We start from the raw sequence: 19101 nt of genomic DNA, 5'->3' as shown, positions 1-19101 counted from the left end.
CTACTACTGAAGAAGCATGACTCAAATCACCTCGTATTTCAAACATTCAGCCTGACAACAGATACATGTTTAATTATTCCATGCCTCACCATTCAGTTATCTCCAATACATAAGGGTTGTCTCCGTATCCAAATCAGATGGTTGGCGTTCCGAAGGTCCAACTTCGAGAATACAGTCGCCCCCTGGAGAGGCTCGAAAGCCGAGGAGTGGTAGCGGTAAGGCCCTGGTAGTCGATATTTTTATTTTATTTTACTAGGCAAGTCAGTTAAGAACAAATTATTATTTTCAATGACGGCCTAGGAACAGTGGGTTAATGGGTTAACTGCCTGTTCAGGGGCAGAACGACAGATTTTGTACCTTGTCAGCTCGGGGATTTGAACTTGCAACCTTTCGGTTACTAGTCCAATGCTCTAACCGCTAGGCTACCCTGCCGCCCCATATAGTAACTCAAGGCTGCCTCTCCATGTCTCTTGGTCCCCCTCAGGTTCTCTAGTAGGCTAGTTCAGAGTCTGGGGGCATAGTAACTAAAGGCTGCCTCTCCATGCCTCTTGGTCCCCCTCAGGTTCTCTAGCAGGCTAGTTCAGAGTCTGGGGGCATAGTAACTCAAGGCTGCCTCTCCATGTCTCTTGGTCCCCCTCAGGTTCTCTAGCAGGCTAGTTCAGAGTCTGGGATCATAGTAACTCAAGGCTGCCTCTCCATGCCTCTTGGTACGGGAGACTTGTGTCCTTCTCCCACAAAGAAGAACCCTGCGCCCAGAGATGTACCCGTTGTCTTGGTTTCCGGACCAGACAGGGAATGAAGCCGTCCTCGAAGCGGTGTAGTACCAGGCAGGAGGTCAGAGGTCAGGGCATAGAGTCATAGGGTCGATGTGGCGCGGGCCTTGTTGAAAATCTCCTGGCAAGGCACAGAGCAGAGCGGGTTCCAACACAGGATTGAACCCAGTAGCCCAGTTGATCAGGGGGCCTCTGGAGTTATGACAATCCCAAAACCACAGGTGCATGGAGGAGATTCAATGAGCAGGAACTGCATGAACTCACACCGTGGCTATATGACACTCGCTGGTTGATAGGAATCATACCCTGCCAATAGAGCGTCTGTCCAATGCCTTTGACGTCCATGGAAATGGAGAGGAGTTGTGTGGAGATACGCAGCTCCGACACCAGGGTAGTGTCCATTAAGCTCTCATCGGCTCCAAAATCCAGAAGTACCTGGAGAGATATTTAGACTGGTCACCCAACAACAGGATGGCATTTGTATTTATTTTTTTATTTAACCAGGTAGGCTAGTTGAGAACAAGTTCTCATTTGCAACTGCGACCTGGCCAAGATAAAGCATAGCAGTTCGACACATACAACAACACAGAGTTACACATGGAATAAACAAAACATACAGTCAATAATACAGTAGAAAAAATAAACAAAAAGTCTATATACAGTGAGTGCAAATGAGGTAAGATAAGGGAGGAAAAGGCAATAAATAGGCCATGGTGGCGAAGTAATTACAATATAGCAATTAAACACTAGAATGGTAGATGTGCAGAAGATGAATGTGCAGGTACAGATACTGCGGTGCAAAGGAGTAAGATAAATACATACAGTATGGGGATGAGGTAGTTGGATTGGCTGTTTACAGATGGACTGTGTACAGGTGCAGTGATCTGTGAGCTGCTCTGACAGCTGGTGCATAAAGTTTCTGAGGGAGATCTGAGTCTCCAGCTTCAGTGATTTTTGCAGTTTGTTCCAGTCATTGGCAGCAGAGAACTGGAAGGAAAGGCTTTGGGGTGACCAGTGAGATATACCTGCTGGAGCGCGTGCTACGAGTGGGTGCTGCTATGGTGACCAGTGAGCTGAGATAAGGCGAGGCTTTACCTAGCAGAGACTTGTAGATAACCTGTAGCCAGTGGGTTTGGTGATGAGTATGAAGCGAGGGCCAACCAACCAGAGTGTACAGGTCGCAGTGGTGGGTAGTGTATGGGGCTTTGGTGACAAAACGGATGGCACTGTGATAGACTGCATCCAGTTTGTTGAGTAGAGTGTTGACTATTTTATAGATGACATCGCCGAAGTCAAGGATCGGTAGGATGGTCAGTTTTACGAGGGTATGTTTGGCAGCATGAGTGAAGCATGCTTTGTTGCGATATAGGAAACCGATTCTAGATTTAATTTTGTATTGGAGATGCTTAATGTGAGTCTGGAAGGAGAGTTTACAGTCTAACCAGACACCTAGGTATTTGTAGTTGTCCACATATTCTAAGTCAGAGCCGTCAAGAGTATTTATGCTGGACGGGCGGGCAGTGATCGATTGAATAGCATGCATTTAGTTTTTACTTGCATTTAAGAGCAGTTGGAGGCCACGGAAGGAGAGTTGTATGGCATTGAAGCTCGTCTGGAGGATAACACAGTCTCCAAAGAAGGGCCAGAAGTATACAGAATGGTGTCGTCTGCATAGAGGTGGATCAGAGAATCACCAGCAGCAAGAGCGACATCATTGATGTATACAGAGAAGAGAGTCGGCCCGAGAATTGAACCCTGTGGCACCCTCATAGAGACTGCCAGAGGTTCTGACAACAGGCCCTCCAATTTGACACACTGAACTCTGTCAGAGAAGTAGTTGATGAACCAGGCGAGGCAATAATTTGAGAAACCAATGCTGTCGAGTCTGCCAATAAGAATGTGGTGATTGACAGAGTCGAAAGCCTTGGCCAGGTCGATGAATACGGCTGCACAGTAATGTCTCTTATCGATGGCGGTTATGATGTCGTTTAGGACCTTGAGCGTGGCTGAGGTGCACCCATGACCAGCTCTGAAACCAGATTGCATAGCGGAGAAGGTACGGTGGGATTCTAAATGGTCTGTAATCTGTTTGTTAACTTGGCTTTTGAAGACCTTCGAAAGACAGGGTAGGATATATATAGGTCTTTAGCAGTTTGGGTCTAGAGTGTCTCCCCCTTTGAAGAGGGGGATGACCGCAGCAGCTTCCTGAATCTCAGACGATACGAAAGAGAGGTTGATCAGGCTAGTAATAAGGATTGCAACAATTTCGGCAGATCATTTTAGAAAGAGAGGGTCCAGATTGTCTAGTCCAGGTGATTTGTAGGGGTCCAGATTTTGCAGCTCTTTCAGAACATCAGCTATCTGGATTTGGATGAAGGAGAAATGCTGGGTGCTTTGACGGGTTGCTGTGGAGGGTGCCGGGCAGTTTCCTGGGGTAGCCAGGTGGAAAGCATGGCCAGCCGTACAGAAATGCAGTGAGCAGCTGGGAGGTGTTCTTATTCTCCATGGACTTTACAGTGTCCCAGAACTTTTTTGAGTTTGTACTACAGGATGCAAATTTCTGTTTGAAAAAGCTAGCCTTAGCTGCCTGTGTATATTGGTTCCTAACTTCCCTGAAAAGTTACATATCACGGGGTCTATTCGATGCTAATGCAGAACACCACAGGATGTTTTTGTGCTGGTCAAGGGCAGACAGGTCTGGTGTGAACCAAGGACTACATCTATTCCTAGTTCTACATTTTTTTGAATGGGGCATGCTTATTTAAGATGGTGAGGAAGGCACTTTTAAAGAATAACCAGGTGTCATCTACTGAAGGGATGAGTTCAATGTCATTCCAGGATACCCGGGCCAGGTCGATTAGAAAGGCCTGCTCGCAGAAGTGTTTCAGGGAGTGTTTGACAGTGATGAGGGGTGGTCGTTTGGTCACAGACCCATTACGGATGCAGGCAATGAGGCAGTGGTCGCTGAGATCTTGATTAAAAACAGCAGAGGTGTATTTGGAAGGTGAGTTTAGTGAAGATGATATCTATGAGGGTGCCCGTGTTTATAGATTTGGGGTTGTGCCTGGTAGGTTCATTGATAATTTGATAATTTGTGTGAGTTTGAGGGCATCAAGTTTAAAGATAGATGGGGGCAATCAAATCACATATGGTGTCCAGGGCACAGCTGGGGGCAGAGGGTGGTCTATAGCAAGCGGCAACAGTCAGAGACTTGTTTCTGGTAAGGTGAATTTTTAGAAGTAGAAGCTCGAATTATTTGGGTACCGACTGCTCGCAGGGCTTTTATGTACTCTGCGCCATCGTCTTGGAACACCTTACAAAATTATTTTAAACTGGAAGAACTTGTCCCGATTGATGTTTTTAAAATCACTGATGAAGGATTTTGAGGCTGATTCCCTGACCTGTCAATGTTTTTAATTTGCTGTTTTATATTCTTGTGAATTCAATGGTCTTTACTAGATTACTTGTAGTTTTTCATGTTGTCTGTCGGTAATTTTCTTGTAATGACTTGGTGCTGCCTATCTTGGCCAGGGCGCTCTTGAAAAAGAGATTTTAATCTCAATGAGCCCTTCCTTGTTAAATAAAGGTAAAAACGACATTAAAAAAAAGAAAAGTCTGCAGGCTCTGGCAGTGCTCCTCCTGCTCCTCCTGCTTCCTCCTTGCACAAAGGCGGGGGTAGCGGTCCTGCTGCTGGGTTGTCGTCCTCCTACGGCCTCCTCCACGTCTCCTGATGTACTGGCCTGTCTCCTGGTAGTGCCTCCATGCTCTGGACACTACGCTGACAGACACAGGAAACCTTCTTGCCACAGCCATCCTGGATGAGCTGCACTACCTGAGCCACTTGTGTGGGTTGTAGACTCAGTGTCATGCTACCACTAGAGTGAAAACACCGCCAGCATTCAAAAGTGACCAAAACCTCAGCCAGGAAGCATAGGAACTGAGAAGTGGTCTGGTCACCACCTGCAGAACCACTCCTTTATTGGGAAGGACATTCAATAAGCACAGCACTTACAAATGACTGATTGGCTGAGAGAAATTTATGATAAAAATATTGTTGGGGCTGTTTTGTTAGACTTCAGTGCGGCTTTTGACATTATCGATCATAGTCTGCTGCTGACAAAAATGTATGGGTTTACACCCCCTGCTATATTGTGGATAAAGAGTATTTTTTTTACATTTTTAAAGCAAACCTTTATTTAACTAGGCAAGTCAGTTAAAGAACAAATTCTTATTTTCAATGACGGCCTAGGACTGCCTTGTTCAGGGACAGAAGGACAGTTTTACCTTGTCAGCTCGGGGATAAGATCCAGCAATCTCTCGGTTACTGGCCTACCGCTCTAACCACTAGGCTACCTGCCGCCCCAGAGCTACCCGTCTAACAGAACACAGTGTTCTTTAATGGAAGCCTGTACAACAAAATCAAGGTAGAATCAGGAATTCCACAGGGCAGCGGTTTGGCACCTTTTTTCAATCTTTACCAACAACATGCCAATGACATTTGAGTAAAGCCAGTGAGTCTATGTATGCGGATGACTCAACACTGTACACGTCAGCTACTACAGCGACTGAAATGACTGCAACACTTAACATAGAGCTGCAGTTCGTTTCAGAACGGGTGGCAAGGAATAAGTTAGTCCTAAATATTTCTGATTACCTTAAGTCCTTCTGTAGCTCAGTTGGTAGAGCATGGCGCTTGTAACGCCAGGGTAGTGGGTTCGATCCCCGGGACCACCCATACGTAGAATGTATGCACACATGACTGTAAGTCGCTTTGGATAAAAGCGTCTGCTAAATGGCATATATTATTACATGGCCTACTATGCTAATTCTGTAGCGGTATTGTTAGAGGGGGGTAAATATGAAGATTTTGTTGGTGCGCCAGGCAGATATTAACCCTAGTTATTGAAGTTATTACCTATTATAACATTATTATTATTAAATATTATTAAAACTGAAAGGATGAGAGTAGAATAGATAGAGTAGCGCTTCCAGACACATTATAAACATTATGGAGTCTTAAAGGAGGACTGTAGCATCTAATGATGAAACATTATGGAGTCTAAACCTGTTAAGGATACCCCCCCACTTTGTGCAATTTCCGCCTGAAGACATACCCTATTCTAACAGCCTGTAGCTCAGGCCCAGAAGCAGAAGACATACCCTATTCTAACAGCCTGTAGCTCAGGCCCAGAAGCAGAAGAGATACCCTATTCTAACAGCCTGTAGCTCAGGCCCAGAAGCAGAAGACATACCCTATTCTAACAGCCTGTAGCTCAGGCCCAGAAGCAGAAGAGATACCCTATTCTAACAGCCTGTAGCTCAGGCCCAGAAGACAAGACCCTATTCTAACAGCCTGTAGCTCAGGCCCAGAAGCAGAAGACATACCCTATTCTAACAGCCTGTAGCTCAGGCCCAGAAGCAGAAGACATACCCTATTCTAACAGCCTGTAGCTCAGGCCCAGAAGCAGAAGACATACCCTATTCTAACAGCCTGTAGCTCAGGCCCAGAAGCAAGGATATGCATATTCTTGTTACCATTTGATAAAAAACACTCTGAAGTTTATGTAAATGTGAATTGAATGTAGGAGAAGATAACACAATAGATCTGGTAGAAGAAAATACAAGGAAATAAACAGGCGTTTTTCAGTTATTTTATTGTTGTATCATCTTTAAAATCAACTAGAACATCAAAATATTCAGTTATGCTACTGTGGATACTTTCAAATGAGAGACTAACCAGGAAACAGTATTTGCCCAAAGTTTCAGACAGATGCCTCTAGGAATGAGTGAGGTACATGCCATTGGGTATGTAGTCACCCAGGTGTCCCTCACAAGTTTACCAAATGTACCCAAGTGGCCGAATTGGTACATGGGTACATTGCTGAAAATAACTATATACAAAATACAAAAAAAAATTATTCCAACATACCCGGAAAAATATATTTTGGAAAATTGAAGAAAAAAATATTTCCAAAACAATAATAATAACAAGGGAAACTATTTACACTCAATGTTCAATAATGTGAAGACCCTCTACACAATATTGTGCTTCTGATGCCACAGCGCATAGCAGTCTCTTTCTGCTGTGAAGCAGAGGGTCACTGAACAGGTGTTGCAGCCGACAGAGGATTTCTTGTTGCAAAGAGCACAACGAAGCCTCCTTACTAAGCCCCTTTTGCACTCATTCTCACCTGCAATAAGGAATTTCAGCATGTGCAAACCACTGGTTGAAGGAGCAGAAGGGACAGAGGTAGAGGGGACTGAAGGTGCTGCAGTGGACCTGCTGTAGCTAGCAAGCTCACGGACGAGCTGCTCCCTGAATACCAGCTGTGAGATGGGGGGCTGTCCACAGCTCTTGGCCATTTCCTTCTGGAGGATGAAGGCATTCACCACAGCAATGTCAATGAAATGGTAAAACAATGTCTTGTACCATTTCCTTGTCTTATGGAGAACATTGTAGTACCCTATAAGCGCGTCTGACAAGTCTACACCTCCTCTGCTCTGGTTGTAGTCCTTGATGGCTGCAGGAATGGGGACACTTTTGGTGGCCCATGCCCCAGTAGCGTCCTTCACACGTTTGACAACATGATCCCCACTGAAGGACTTGTGGATATTGGAGCACATCACCACCTCTCTGGCGTCCATCCACTTCACAAACAGCAGGCCATCTTCACGGATCCATCGCATGGTCCCCCGCTCAGCCTGCTTGGGCATGTCGTCCACCTTAGTCTTCGGGAAGCCCACCCTGGTGGTACGAATGGTGCCACAAGCCCACACCCCAGCTTCCTCAGGTCTGCAAACAGGGCAGGGCATGTGTAGAAGTTGTCCACAAACAGTTTGTAGCCCTTCCCCAGCAGTTGAAAATCCAACAACGCCATTACAGAGGCATAGCTGAGTTCCTTACCGGTCGCAAAACTGTTCTTCCCCTCGTAGACCAAGAAATTGCACGTGTAGGCACACGCAGAATCAGCCAACACAAACAGCTTCAGACCACACTTGGTTGGTTTGTTTCTCATGTATTGTTGGAGGCCAATGCTGTCCTTTGAGGCCACCATCCTCTCATTGATTGACACGTTCTGGGCTGGCTGAAAGTACGTCTTGCAGGCTTCGACAATGCTGTGGTAGAGAGGTTTGATTTTGCACAGTGTATCAAACCTCGCTGTGCCTCTCTTCTTCTCATTCTCTTCATCGACCTTTGGGTCACAGATGTGAAGCGCCTGGGAGAGAACCAGAAACCTTTTGCGGGACATAACAGTCGAGGGGAAAGGCAGTTGGTAGAGAGATGACGTTTTCCAGTAGGCCTTCAGTCTTTTCAGCCTCACCAGCCCCATGTAGATGACCAGAGAAAGGTAGCAGAAAAAGTCTGCCGTGGATATGGGCTTCCATGCTGCCGTTTTGCCCGCTTGCTTCTTCTTCCCATTCTTATTCGTGTTGGACACGAGCGACTCTACAACGGATTGGGTGAAGAACAGCTGAAAAAGCTGAAGGGGGCTGTACGTAGCAGTCATGTTTAGCTGAGGTCCTGGCTTCCTTTTCGGCCTAAAGGTCGGTTTGGGTGGCTCCACATCGTCTTCTAGGACGGTGTGCCAACGCCATTCTGTCCCTCTGTTAGCGGATGGCACACTTCCCCTCTTCCTCTTCTTTGTCGGTCCTCTAGACGGCCCGGGAGGTGTGGAGCCAGAGACAGCAGGGGTACAGCTGGATGAACCAGCTTCAGAGGGGGATGGACAAGTTGGCACTGGGGGCTCCCAGTCGGGGTCAGTGCCACTGTGAAAGAAAATGTTCAGTTAGAATAGTTTCACATATGAGCCCTGCATCAACAGGTATAATAAAAACACACATTATTTATATATATGTGAGTACAGGGAACATAAAGTGCTGTTCCATTTCACTTTGTTGTGGGCTTGTCTGTGTTTGCCTACATTCTACACCATACAATTAATTTATACATATATACACACACATATATACATACATACACAAACATAGGCTATGGGTCGTTCTCATACATACAAACAGACCCTCACTCACAATGACTAGCCAACACCGCCAGCATTCAAAAGCACCGCCAGCATTCAAAAGTGACCAAAACATCAGCCAGGAAGCATAGGAACTGAGAAGTGGTCTGTGGCCCCCACCTGCAGAACCACTCCTTTATTGGGGGTGTCTTGCTAAATGCCTATAATTTCCACCTGTTGTCTATTCCATTTGCACAACAGCATGTGAAATTTGTCAATCAGTGTTGCTTCCTAAGTGGATAGTTGGATTTCACAGAAGTGTGATTGACTTGGAGTTACATTGTGTTGTTTAAGTGTTCCCTTTATTTATTTTTTGCAGTGTCTACAGTGGGGCAATAAAAGTATTTAGTCAGCCACCAATTGTGCAAGTTCTCCCACTTAAAAAGACGAGGGGCCTGTAATTTGTAAACATACATATATATATATTGTGCAAGTTCTCCTGCTTAAAAAGATGAGGCAAAAACATATTTTCCACCATAATTTGCAAATAAATTCATTAAAAATCCTACAAAGTGATTTTCTGGATTTTTTTTTCTCATTTTGTCTGTCATAGTTGAAGTGTGTAGTGTCTGTCATAGTTGTAGTGTGTAGTGTCTGTCATAGTTGTAGTGTGTAGTGTCTGTCATAGTTGTAGTGTGTAGTGTCTGTCACAGTTGTAGTGTGTAGTGTCTGTCATAGTTGTAGTGTGTAGTGTCTGTCATAGTTGTAGTGTCTGTCATAGTTGTAGTGTCTGTAGTGTCTGTCATAGTTGTAGTGTGTAGTGTCTGTCATAGTTGTAGTGTGTAGTGTCTGTCATAGTTGTAGTGTGTAGTGTCTGTCACAGTTGTAGTGTGTAGTGTCTGTCATAGTTGTAGTGTGTAGTGTCTGTCATAGTTGTAGTGTGTAGTGTCTGTCATAGTTGTAGTGTGTAGTGTCTGTCATAGTTGTAGTGTGTAGTGTCTGTCATAGTTGTAGTGAACTTCCGGGTTGGAGCGAGCGGTCGCATCGGCACTTCGCTCCGCAGGTAGTATAACTCTTTCATTACATTTCATTATAGTACAACGGTTTGATTTGTCTAATCTTAGCAATTTCTTCTTAGCTAGCTACATAGCCGTCTTTGTATCAAAGATAATTGCATAATTATCGTATTTCGTCGTCCTAACGTATTCTTCACTGCTATTTGCCCAGCAGCTAGCCAGCTAGCAATGTTAGCTAGCCAGCTCACATTTCATTATAGTACAACGGTTTGATTTGTCTAATCTTAGCAATTTCTTCTTAGCTAGCTACATAGCCGTCTTTGTATCAAAGATAATTGCATAATTATCGTATTTCGTCGTCCTAACGTAGTCTACACTGCTATTTGCCCAGCAGCTAGCCAGCTAGCAAACGCCCACCGATTAGCAGCACTGTAGTAACTATTACACTCAACTGAACGACTTCATTAGTGTAGTGTTAGCTAGCTACATATCTGTCTTTGCTGTCTTCGTATCCAAGATAATTGTGTAGTTTAGAGTGTGTAGTCTTAGAGTGATTATCTTAATTTACCGAGGTTAGCTAGCCAGCTATTTGTCGTCCTATTTGTCGTCCTTAACGTAGGAGACTCTGCTAGCTAGCCAACAGCTAGCCAACGTCTACCGAATAAACTCAACAACCCGGTCGCATTCACAGGTAGTATCACATTTTCATTTCATTTCATTACAGTACAACGGTTTGATTTGTTTGATCGTAGCTAGCTACATAGCTAGCTACATAGCCATCTTTGTATCAAAGATAATTGTGTAGTCTAGAGCGATTTTCTAGGTTAGCTAGCCAGCTATTGTCGTTCTTTTAACGCAACGTAACGTAAACAACACTGCTAGCTAGCCAGCTAGCCCCGAATAGCAACACTGCAGAAACTATTACACTCAACGGAACGACTTGATTAGTGTAGTGTCAACAACGCAGCCACTGCCAGCTAGCCTACTTCAGCAGCACTGTATCATTTTAATAATTTTAGTCAATAAGATTCTTGCTACGTAAGCTTAACTTTCTGAACATTCGAGACGTGTAGTCCACTTGTCATTCCAATCTCCTTTGCATTAGCGTAGCCTCTTCTGTAGCCTGTCAACTATGTGTCTGTCTATCCCTGTTCTCTCCTCTCTGCACAGACCATACAAATGCTCCACACCGCGTGGCCGCGGCCACCCTAATCTGGTGGTCCCAGCGCGCACGACCCACGTGGAGTTCCAGGTCTCCGGTAGCCTCTGGAACTGCCGATCTGCGGCCAACAAGGCAGAGTTCATCTCAGCCTCGACTTCTTGGCACTGACGGAAACATGGATCACCACAGACAACACTGCTACTCCTACTGCTCTCTCTTCGTCCGCCCACGTGTTCTCGCACACCCCGAGAGCTTCTGGTCAGCGGGGTGGTGGCACCGGGATCCTCATCTCTCCCAAGTGGTCATTCTCTCTTTCTCCCCTTACCCATCTGTCTATCGCCTCCTTTGAATTCCATGCTGTCACAGTTACCAGCCCTTTCAAGCTTAACATCCTTATCATTCATCGCCCTCCAGGTTCCCTCGGAGAGTTCATCAATGAGCTTGATGCCTTGATAAGCTCCTTTCCTGAGGACGGCTCACCTCTCACAGTGCTAGGCGACTTTAACCTCCCCACGTCTACCTTTGACTCATTCCTCTCTGCCTCCTTCTTTCCACTCCTCTCCTCTTTTGACCTCACCCTCTCACCTTCCCCCCTACTCACAAGGCAGGCAATACGCTCGACCTCATCTTTACTAGATGCTGTTCTTCCACTAACCTCATTGCAACTCCCCTCCAAGTCTCCGACCACTACCTTGTATCCTTTTCCCTCTCGCTCTCATCCAACATCTCCCACACTGCCCCTACTCGGATGGTATCGCGCCGTCCCAACCTTCGCTATCTCTCCCCCGCTACTCTCTCCTCTTCCATCCTATCATCTCTTCCCTCTGCTCAAACCTTCTCCAACCTATCTCCTGATTCTGCCTCCTCAACCCTCCTCTCCTCCCTCTCTGCATCCTTTGACTCTCTATGTCCCCTATCCTCCAGGCCGGCTCGGTCCTCCCCTCCCGCCCCGTGGCTCGACGACTCATTGCGAGCTCACAGAACAGGGCTCCGGGCAGCCGAGCGGAAATGGAGGAAAACTCGCCTCCCTGCGGACCTGGCATCCTTTCACTCCCACCTCTCTACATTTTCCTCCTCTGTCTCTGCTGCTAAAGCCATTTTCTACCACTCTAAATTCCAAGCATCTGCCTCTAACCCTAGGAAGCTCTTTGCCACCTTCTCCTCCCTCCTGAATCCTCCTCCCCCTCCTCCCTCTCTGCAGATGACTTCGTCAACCATTTTGAAAAGAAGGTCGACGACATCCGATCCTCGTTTGCTAAGTCAAACGACACCGCTGGTTCTGCTCACACTGCCCTACCCTGTGCTCTGACCTCTTTCTCCCCTCTCTCTCCAGATGAAATCTCGCGTCTTGTGACGGCCGGCCGCCCAACAACCTGCCCGCTCGACCCTATCCCCTCCTCTCTTCTCCAGACCATTTCCGGAGACCTTCTCCCTTACCTCACCTCGCTCATCAACTTATCCCTGACCGCTGGCTACGTCCCTTCCGTCTTCAAGAGAGCGAGAGTTGCACCCCTTCTGAAAAAACCTACACTCGATCCCTCCGATGTCAACAACTACAGACCAGTATCCCTTCTTTCTTTTCTCTCCAAAACACTTGAACGTGCCGTCCTTGGCCAGCTCTCCCGCTATATCTCTCTGAATGACCTTCTTGATCCAAATCAGTCAGGTTTCAAGACTAGTCATTCAACTGAGACTGCTCTTCTCTGTATCACGGAGGCGCTCCGCACTGCTAAAGCTAACTCTCTCTCCTCTGCTCTCATCCTTCTAGACCTATCGGCTGCCTTCGATACTGTGAACCATCAGATCCTCCTCTCCACCCTCTCCGAGTTGGGCATCTCCGGCGCGGCCCACGCTTGGATTGCGTCCTACCTGACAGGTCGCTCCTACCAGGTGGCGTGGCGAGAATCTGTCTCCTCACCACGCGCTCTCACCACTGGTGTCCCCCAGGGCTCTGTTCTAGGCCCTCTCCTATTCTCGCTATACACCAAGTCACTTGGCTCTGTCATAACCTCACATGGTCTCTCCTATCATTGATATGCAGACGACACACAATTAATCTTCTCCTTTCACCCTTCTGATGACCAGGTGGCGAATCGCATCTCTGCATGTCTGGCAGACATATCAGTGTGGATGACGGATCACCACCTCAAGCTGAACCTCGGCAAGACGGAGCTGCTCTTCCTCCCGGGGAAGGACTGCCCGTTCCATGATCTCGCCATCACGGTTGACAACTCCATTGTGTCCTCCTCCCAGAGCGCTAATAACCTTGGCGTGATCCTGGACAACACCCTGTCATTCTCAACTAACATCAAGGCGGTGGCCCGTTCCTGTAGGTTCATGCTCTACAACATCCGCAGAGTACGACCCTGCCTCACACAGGCACTAATCCAGGCACTTGTCATCTCCCGTCTGGATTACTGCAACTCGCTGTTGGCTGGGCTCCCTGCCTGTGCCATTAAACCCTACAACTCATCCAGAACGCCGCAGCCCGTCTGGTGTTCAACCTTCCCAAGTTCTCTCACGTCACCCCGCTCCTCCGCTCTCTCCACTGGCTTCCAGTTGAAGCTCACATCCGCTACAAGACCATGGTGCTTGCCTACGGAGCTGTGAGGGGAACGGCACCTCAGTACCTCCAGGCTCTGATCAGACCCTACACCCAAACAAGGGCACTGCGTTCATCCACCTCTGGCCTGCTCGCCTCCCTACCACTGAGGAAGTACAGTTGCCGCTGAGCCCAGTCAAAACTGTTCGCTGCTCTGGCCCCCCAATGGTGGAACAAACTCCCTCACGACGCCAGGACAGCGGAGTCAATCACCACCTTCCGGAGACACCTGAAACCCCACCTCTTTAAGGAATACCTAGGATAGGATAAGTAATCCTTCTCACCCCCCCTTTAAGATTTAGATGCACTATTGTAAAGTGACTGTACTACTGGATGTCATAAGGTGAATGCACCAATTTGTAAGTCGCTCTGGATAAGAGCGTCTGCTAAATGACTTAAATGTAATGTAATGTAGTGTCTGTCATAGTTGTGGTGTGTAGTGTCTGTCATAGCCTGTAATTACAGGCCTCTCATCTGTTTTGGTTGGTGATCATGTACTAATATCATGCAATAAAATGCTAATTAATTACTTAAAAATCACACAACGTGATTTTCTGGATTTTTGTTTTAGATTCCGTCTCTCACAGTTGAAGTGTACCTATGATAAAAATGACAGACCTCTACATGCTTTGTAAGTAGGAAAACCTGCAAAATCGGCAATGTATCAAAGACTTGTTCTCCCCACTGTATATAAATCAATAAAAAAATCTCAAATTAATATGAAACCATTTAAACAACTGCATTAGCATGAGAAACAAAAACATTTTTTACTTACTGATCGAAAAGTGGATCTTCTTCTTCCAAAAACATGTCATCCGCGCTGGAATCCAAACTCAGATCACTCACAGAGTCCTCATCCATTCCTTCTGTGTCACTCTCAATTTCTGCAATAATATCATCAACATGTTTATACTTGGACCTTTGATTTAGCTTTTCCACTCTTAGTAGTCCATGTTTAACTATTTCAGATTTCAGAGAAGTTTGTAGAAGAGAACGAACAGCTGTGAAACGTAAACTACAATGAGTCCGGTTTCCTTTCACCAGAGAATGAACTCTGTTGTGCACAGCTCTACCATGATGGCTGTTTGTCCTACAAAGAGAATGGAACTCTGTTGTGCACAGCTCTACCATGATGGCTGTTTGTCCTACAAACGGCGTTCACATACTGCTGGAAATCCCAGCTCATTGGCTACCCAGCTAGGTTTCAAAACGATAGGTGGTCATTGGACACCACCAGGTGTTGTATAGCCAATACATAATGTAGAATGATGAAACGGGTGTCCGAGCATTGATACGGAACTCGTCCGTGTTAAACAACGCTTAGCCAATTAGATTTCATAAAATCGTTTTTGCTGCAAGTTGAAAGAGTCGGGAATTCGTGCAGAATGCCGTTTCCAACATGGACCATGTTGGGATGTACACCACCCTTGTAAAGTTCAGGGTCACTTAGAAATGTCCTTTTGTCAATTAAAATAACATCAAATTGATCATAAATACAGTGTAGACATTGTTAATGTTGTAAATGACTATTTTAGCTGGAAACTGCTGATTATTTGTGGATTATCTACATAGAGGCCCATTATTATCTACAGAGGCCCATTATTATCTACAGAGGCCCATTATTATCTACAGAGGCCCATTATTATCTACAGAGGCCCATTATTATCTACAGAGGCCCATTATTATCTACAGAGGCCCATTATTATCTACAGAGGCCCATTATTATCTACAGAGGCCCATTATTATCTACAGAGGCCCATTATTATCTACAGAGGCCCATTATTATCTACAGAGCCCCATTATTATCTACAGAGGCCCATTATTATCTACAGAGCCCCATTATTATCTACAGAGCCCCATTATTATCTACAGAGGCCCATTATTATCTACAGAGGCCCATTATTATCTACAGAGGCCCATTATTATCTACAGAGGCCCATTATTATCTACAGAGGCCCATTATTATCTACAGAGGCCCATTATTATCTACAGAGGCCCATTATTATCTACAGAGGCCCATTATTATCTACATAGAGGCCCATTATTATCTACAGAGGCCCATTATTATCTACAGAGGCCCATTATTATCTACAGAGGCCCATTATTATCTACATAGGCCCATTATTATCTACAGAGGCCCATTATTATCTACATAGGCCCATTATTATCTACAGAGGCCCATTATTATCTACAGAGGCCCATTATTATCTACAGAGGCCCATTATTATCTACAGAGGCCCATTATTATCTACAGAGGCCCATTTATCTATTATCTACAGAGGCCCATTATTATCTACAGAGGCCCATTATTATCTACAGAGGCCCATTATTATCTACAGAGGCCCATTATTATCTACAGAGGCCCATTATTATCTACAGAGGCCCATTATTATCTACATAGAGGCCCATTATTATCTACAGAGCCCCATTATTATCTACAGAGGCCCATTATTATCTACAGAGCCCCATTATTATCTACAGAGCCCCATTATTATCTACAGAGGCCCATTATTATCTACAGAGGCCCATTATTATCTACAGAGGCCCATTATTATCTACAGAGGCCCATTATTATCTACATAGAGCCCCATTATTATCTACAGAGGCCCATTATTATCTACAGAGCCCCATTATTATCTACATAGAGCCCCATTATTATCTACATAGATGCCCATTATTATCTACATAGATGCCCATTATTATCTACATAGATGCCCATTATTATCTACAGAGCCCCATTATTATCTACAGAGGCCCATTATTATCTACAGAGCCCCATTATTATCTACATAGAGCCCCATTATTATCTACATAGATGCCCATTATTATCTACATAGATGCCCATTATTATCTACATAGATGCCCATTATTATCTACAGAGGCCCATTATTATCTACAGAGGCCCATTATTTTCTACAGAGGCCCATTATTATCTACAGAGGCCCATTATTATCTACAGAGGCCCATTATTATCTACAGAGGCCCATTATTTTCTACAGAGGCCCATTATTTTCTACAGAGGCCCATTATTATCTACAGAGGCCCATTATTTTCTACAGAGGCCCATTATTATCTACAGAGGCCCATTATTATCTACAGAGGCCCATTATTATCTACAGAGGCCCATTATTATCTACAGAGGCCCATTATTATCTACAGAGGCCCATTATTATCTACAGAGGCCCATTATTATCTACAGAGGCCCATTATTATCTACAGAGGCAGAGTTCCTCTGTCCAGTGTCTGTGTTCTTTTGCCCATTTTAATATTTTATATTTAATGGCCAGTCTGAGATATGGCTTTTTCTTTGCAACTCTGCCTAGAAGTCCGGCATCCCGGAGTCGCCTTTTCACTGTTGATGTTGAGACTGAAAAGAGGAACTCTGCCTAGAAGGCCAGCATCCAGAAGTCGCCTCTTCACTGTTGATGTTGAGACTGAAAAGAGGAACTCTGCCTAGAAGGCCAGCATCCCGGAGTCGCCTTTTCACTGTTGACGTTGAGGCTGGTGTTTTGTGGGTACTATTTAATGAAGCTGACAGTTGTGAGGCATCTTTCTCAAACTAGACACTTATGTACTTGTACTCTTGCTCAGTTGTGCACCGGGGCCTCCCACTGGTTGCTGATAATGGGTTTCTGCCTATTTAGATATTCCATTTAAAAAAACTGGAGTTTCCAGCTACAATAGTCATTTACAACATTAACAATGTCTACACTGTATTGCTGATTAATTTGATGTTATTTTAATGGACAACAAATGTGCTTTTCTTTCACAAACAAGGACATTTCTAAGTGACCCCAAACTTTTCAACAGTACTGTATATATAGAAATACACGTTTAAAATGTGTACCAATCGATTGGTCAAAAGAACAGGTGACTGAGTCAAACAAGATTTTTATTAGTCGGGGACAGCCCCACTGGTAAAAGATACCAGTCCATCTTCATATCAACTAACAGAACTCTGCTGGTTGTCCTGGTAACAGATACCAGTCCATCTTCATATCAACTAACAGAACTCTGCTGGTTGTCCTGGTAACAGATACCAGTCCATCTTCATATCAACTAACAGAACTCTGCTGGTTGTCCTGGTAACAGATACCAGTCCATCTTCATATCAACTAACAGAACTCTGCTGGTTGTCCTGGTAACAGATACCAGTCCATCTTCATATCAACTAACAGAACTCTGCTGGTTGTCCTGGTAACAGATACCAGATCTATTGTATTTGTTCAAACTAAACAACAGCACTTACTTTTATGTGTCAAATCTGATCCGTTCTCCTCTCCTCCTCCTCTCACAGTTCCACTCAGCCCCGTTGCTTTCCTGCAGTCTACCAGCAGCAGAGACAACCTTTTCATCCCGGGAGAGGCACAACACTGGGACTCCGGGAGGCCGGAACGGCTAGCGTTGTCCTGGTAACCATAAAGAGGGGACACAGACACATATCATTATGGATGCTGATGTCACTGTTGTCATAAAGTGCCTTACAGAAACCCAGACCCAGATAGAGCAAGCTGTATGCTAGACCAGACCAAGCTGTATGCTAGACCAGACCAAGCTGTATGCTAGACCAGACCAAGCTGTATGCTAGACCAGACCAAGCTGTATGCTAGTCCAGACCAAGCTGTATGCTAGACCAGACCAAGCTGTACCATCTGGTGTTCTGATGTGGAGAGACTCTTCTCTGCCTCTTCAGCTTCATGAGGTTGTTGAGGCTCCCCAGAGGATCCACGATTGTCACGTCTCTCTCCTGTGTGAATGAGAACATCAAATGCTTAGCAGGACAGGAAAATGGTCCAATTCACACACTAATCAAGAGAACATCCCTGGTAAATCATTACTGCCTCCGATCTGTCGGACTCAAACTGAAAAATGGATACTCTTAGTGTTTTGTATCCGTAAATAAAAATTAAAAATAAAAACAAGAAAATGGCACCATCTGGTCTGCTTAATATAAGGAATTTGAAATGATTTATATTTTAAGTACATTTTAGACTTTTACTCAAGTAGTATTTTACTGGGTGATTCACTTTTACTTGAGTAATTTTCTATTGAGGTATCTTTACTTTTACTCAAGTATGACAATTGCGTACTTTTCCCCCCACCACTGTGATGCAAATGTTAAAGGGCCGTTCCACAAAATGGATGCCTTTTGCGTCCCTTCGACATTTTAACTATACATTTATACACTGTATATTATATTTTAAACGCCTGTTATAATAGATTAAGTGCACGTTAATATAGACCACATGGAAAATTCAATAAATCAAATTTTGAAGTTCCAAAAATATCTGTACCAATGGCAGATTGCCCCTTAAACAATTCCTACAGTACTGAACAACAAACCTCTCCCATCTATCTCTGAAGACCATCCAGTCCTATCCTTCAGTTACCCTAAACCTCTCCCATCTATCTCTGAAGACCATCCAGTCCTATCCTTCAGTTACCCTAAACCTCTCCCATCTATCTCTGAAGACCATCCAGTCCTATCCTTCAGTTACCCTAAACCTCTCCCATCTATCTCTGAAGACCATCCAGTCCTATCCTTCAGTTACCCTAAACCTCTCCCATCTATCTCTGAAGACCATCCAGT

General features: G+C 45.0%; 1 protein-coding gene across 1 annotated transcript; it reads right to left on the bottom strand.

The window, feature by feature from the left end:
• Positions 1 to 6964: 6964 nt before the first annotated feature.
• LOC124017106 (piggyBac transposable element-derived protein 4-like) lies at positions 6965 to 18215 on the bottom strand (the record flags this gene model as incomplete). The annotated part of the gene is made up of 5 exons (XM_046332498.1): positions 18161 to 18215; positions 17761 to 17920; positions 14287 to 14395; positions 7551 to 8540; positions 6965 to 7518 (listed from the first exon to the last, which is right to left on the bottom strand). Coding segments are annotated over exons 1-5 (1816 nt in total), but the record flags the coding sequence as incomplete, so codon positions are not given.
• Between the last annotated feature and the right edge of the window lie 886 nt (positions 18216 to 19101).

This window comes from Oncorhynchus gorbuscha, unplaced genomic scaffold, assembly GCF_021184085.1.
Source record: "Oncorhynchus gorbuscha isolate QuinsamMale2020 ecotype Even-year unplaced genomic scaffold, OgorEven_v1.0 Un_scaffold_1554, whole genome shotgun sequence".
Taxonomy (NCBI): Eukaryota; Metazoa; Chordata; class Actinopteri; order Salmoniformes; family Salmonidae; genus Oncorhynchus; species Oncorhynchus gorbuscha.
Note: the sequence above shows the minus strand (reverse complement) of the source record. Positions and strands in the feature narration are given on the sequence as shown.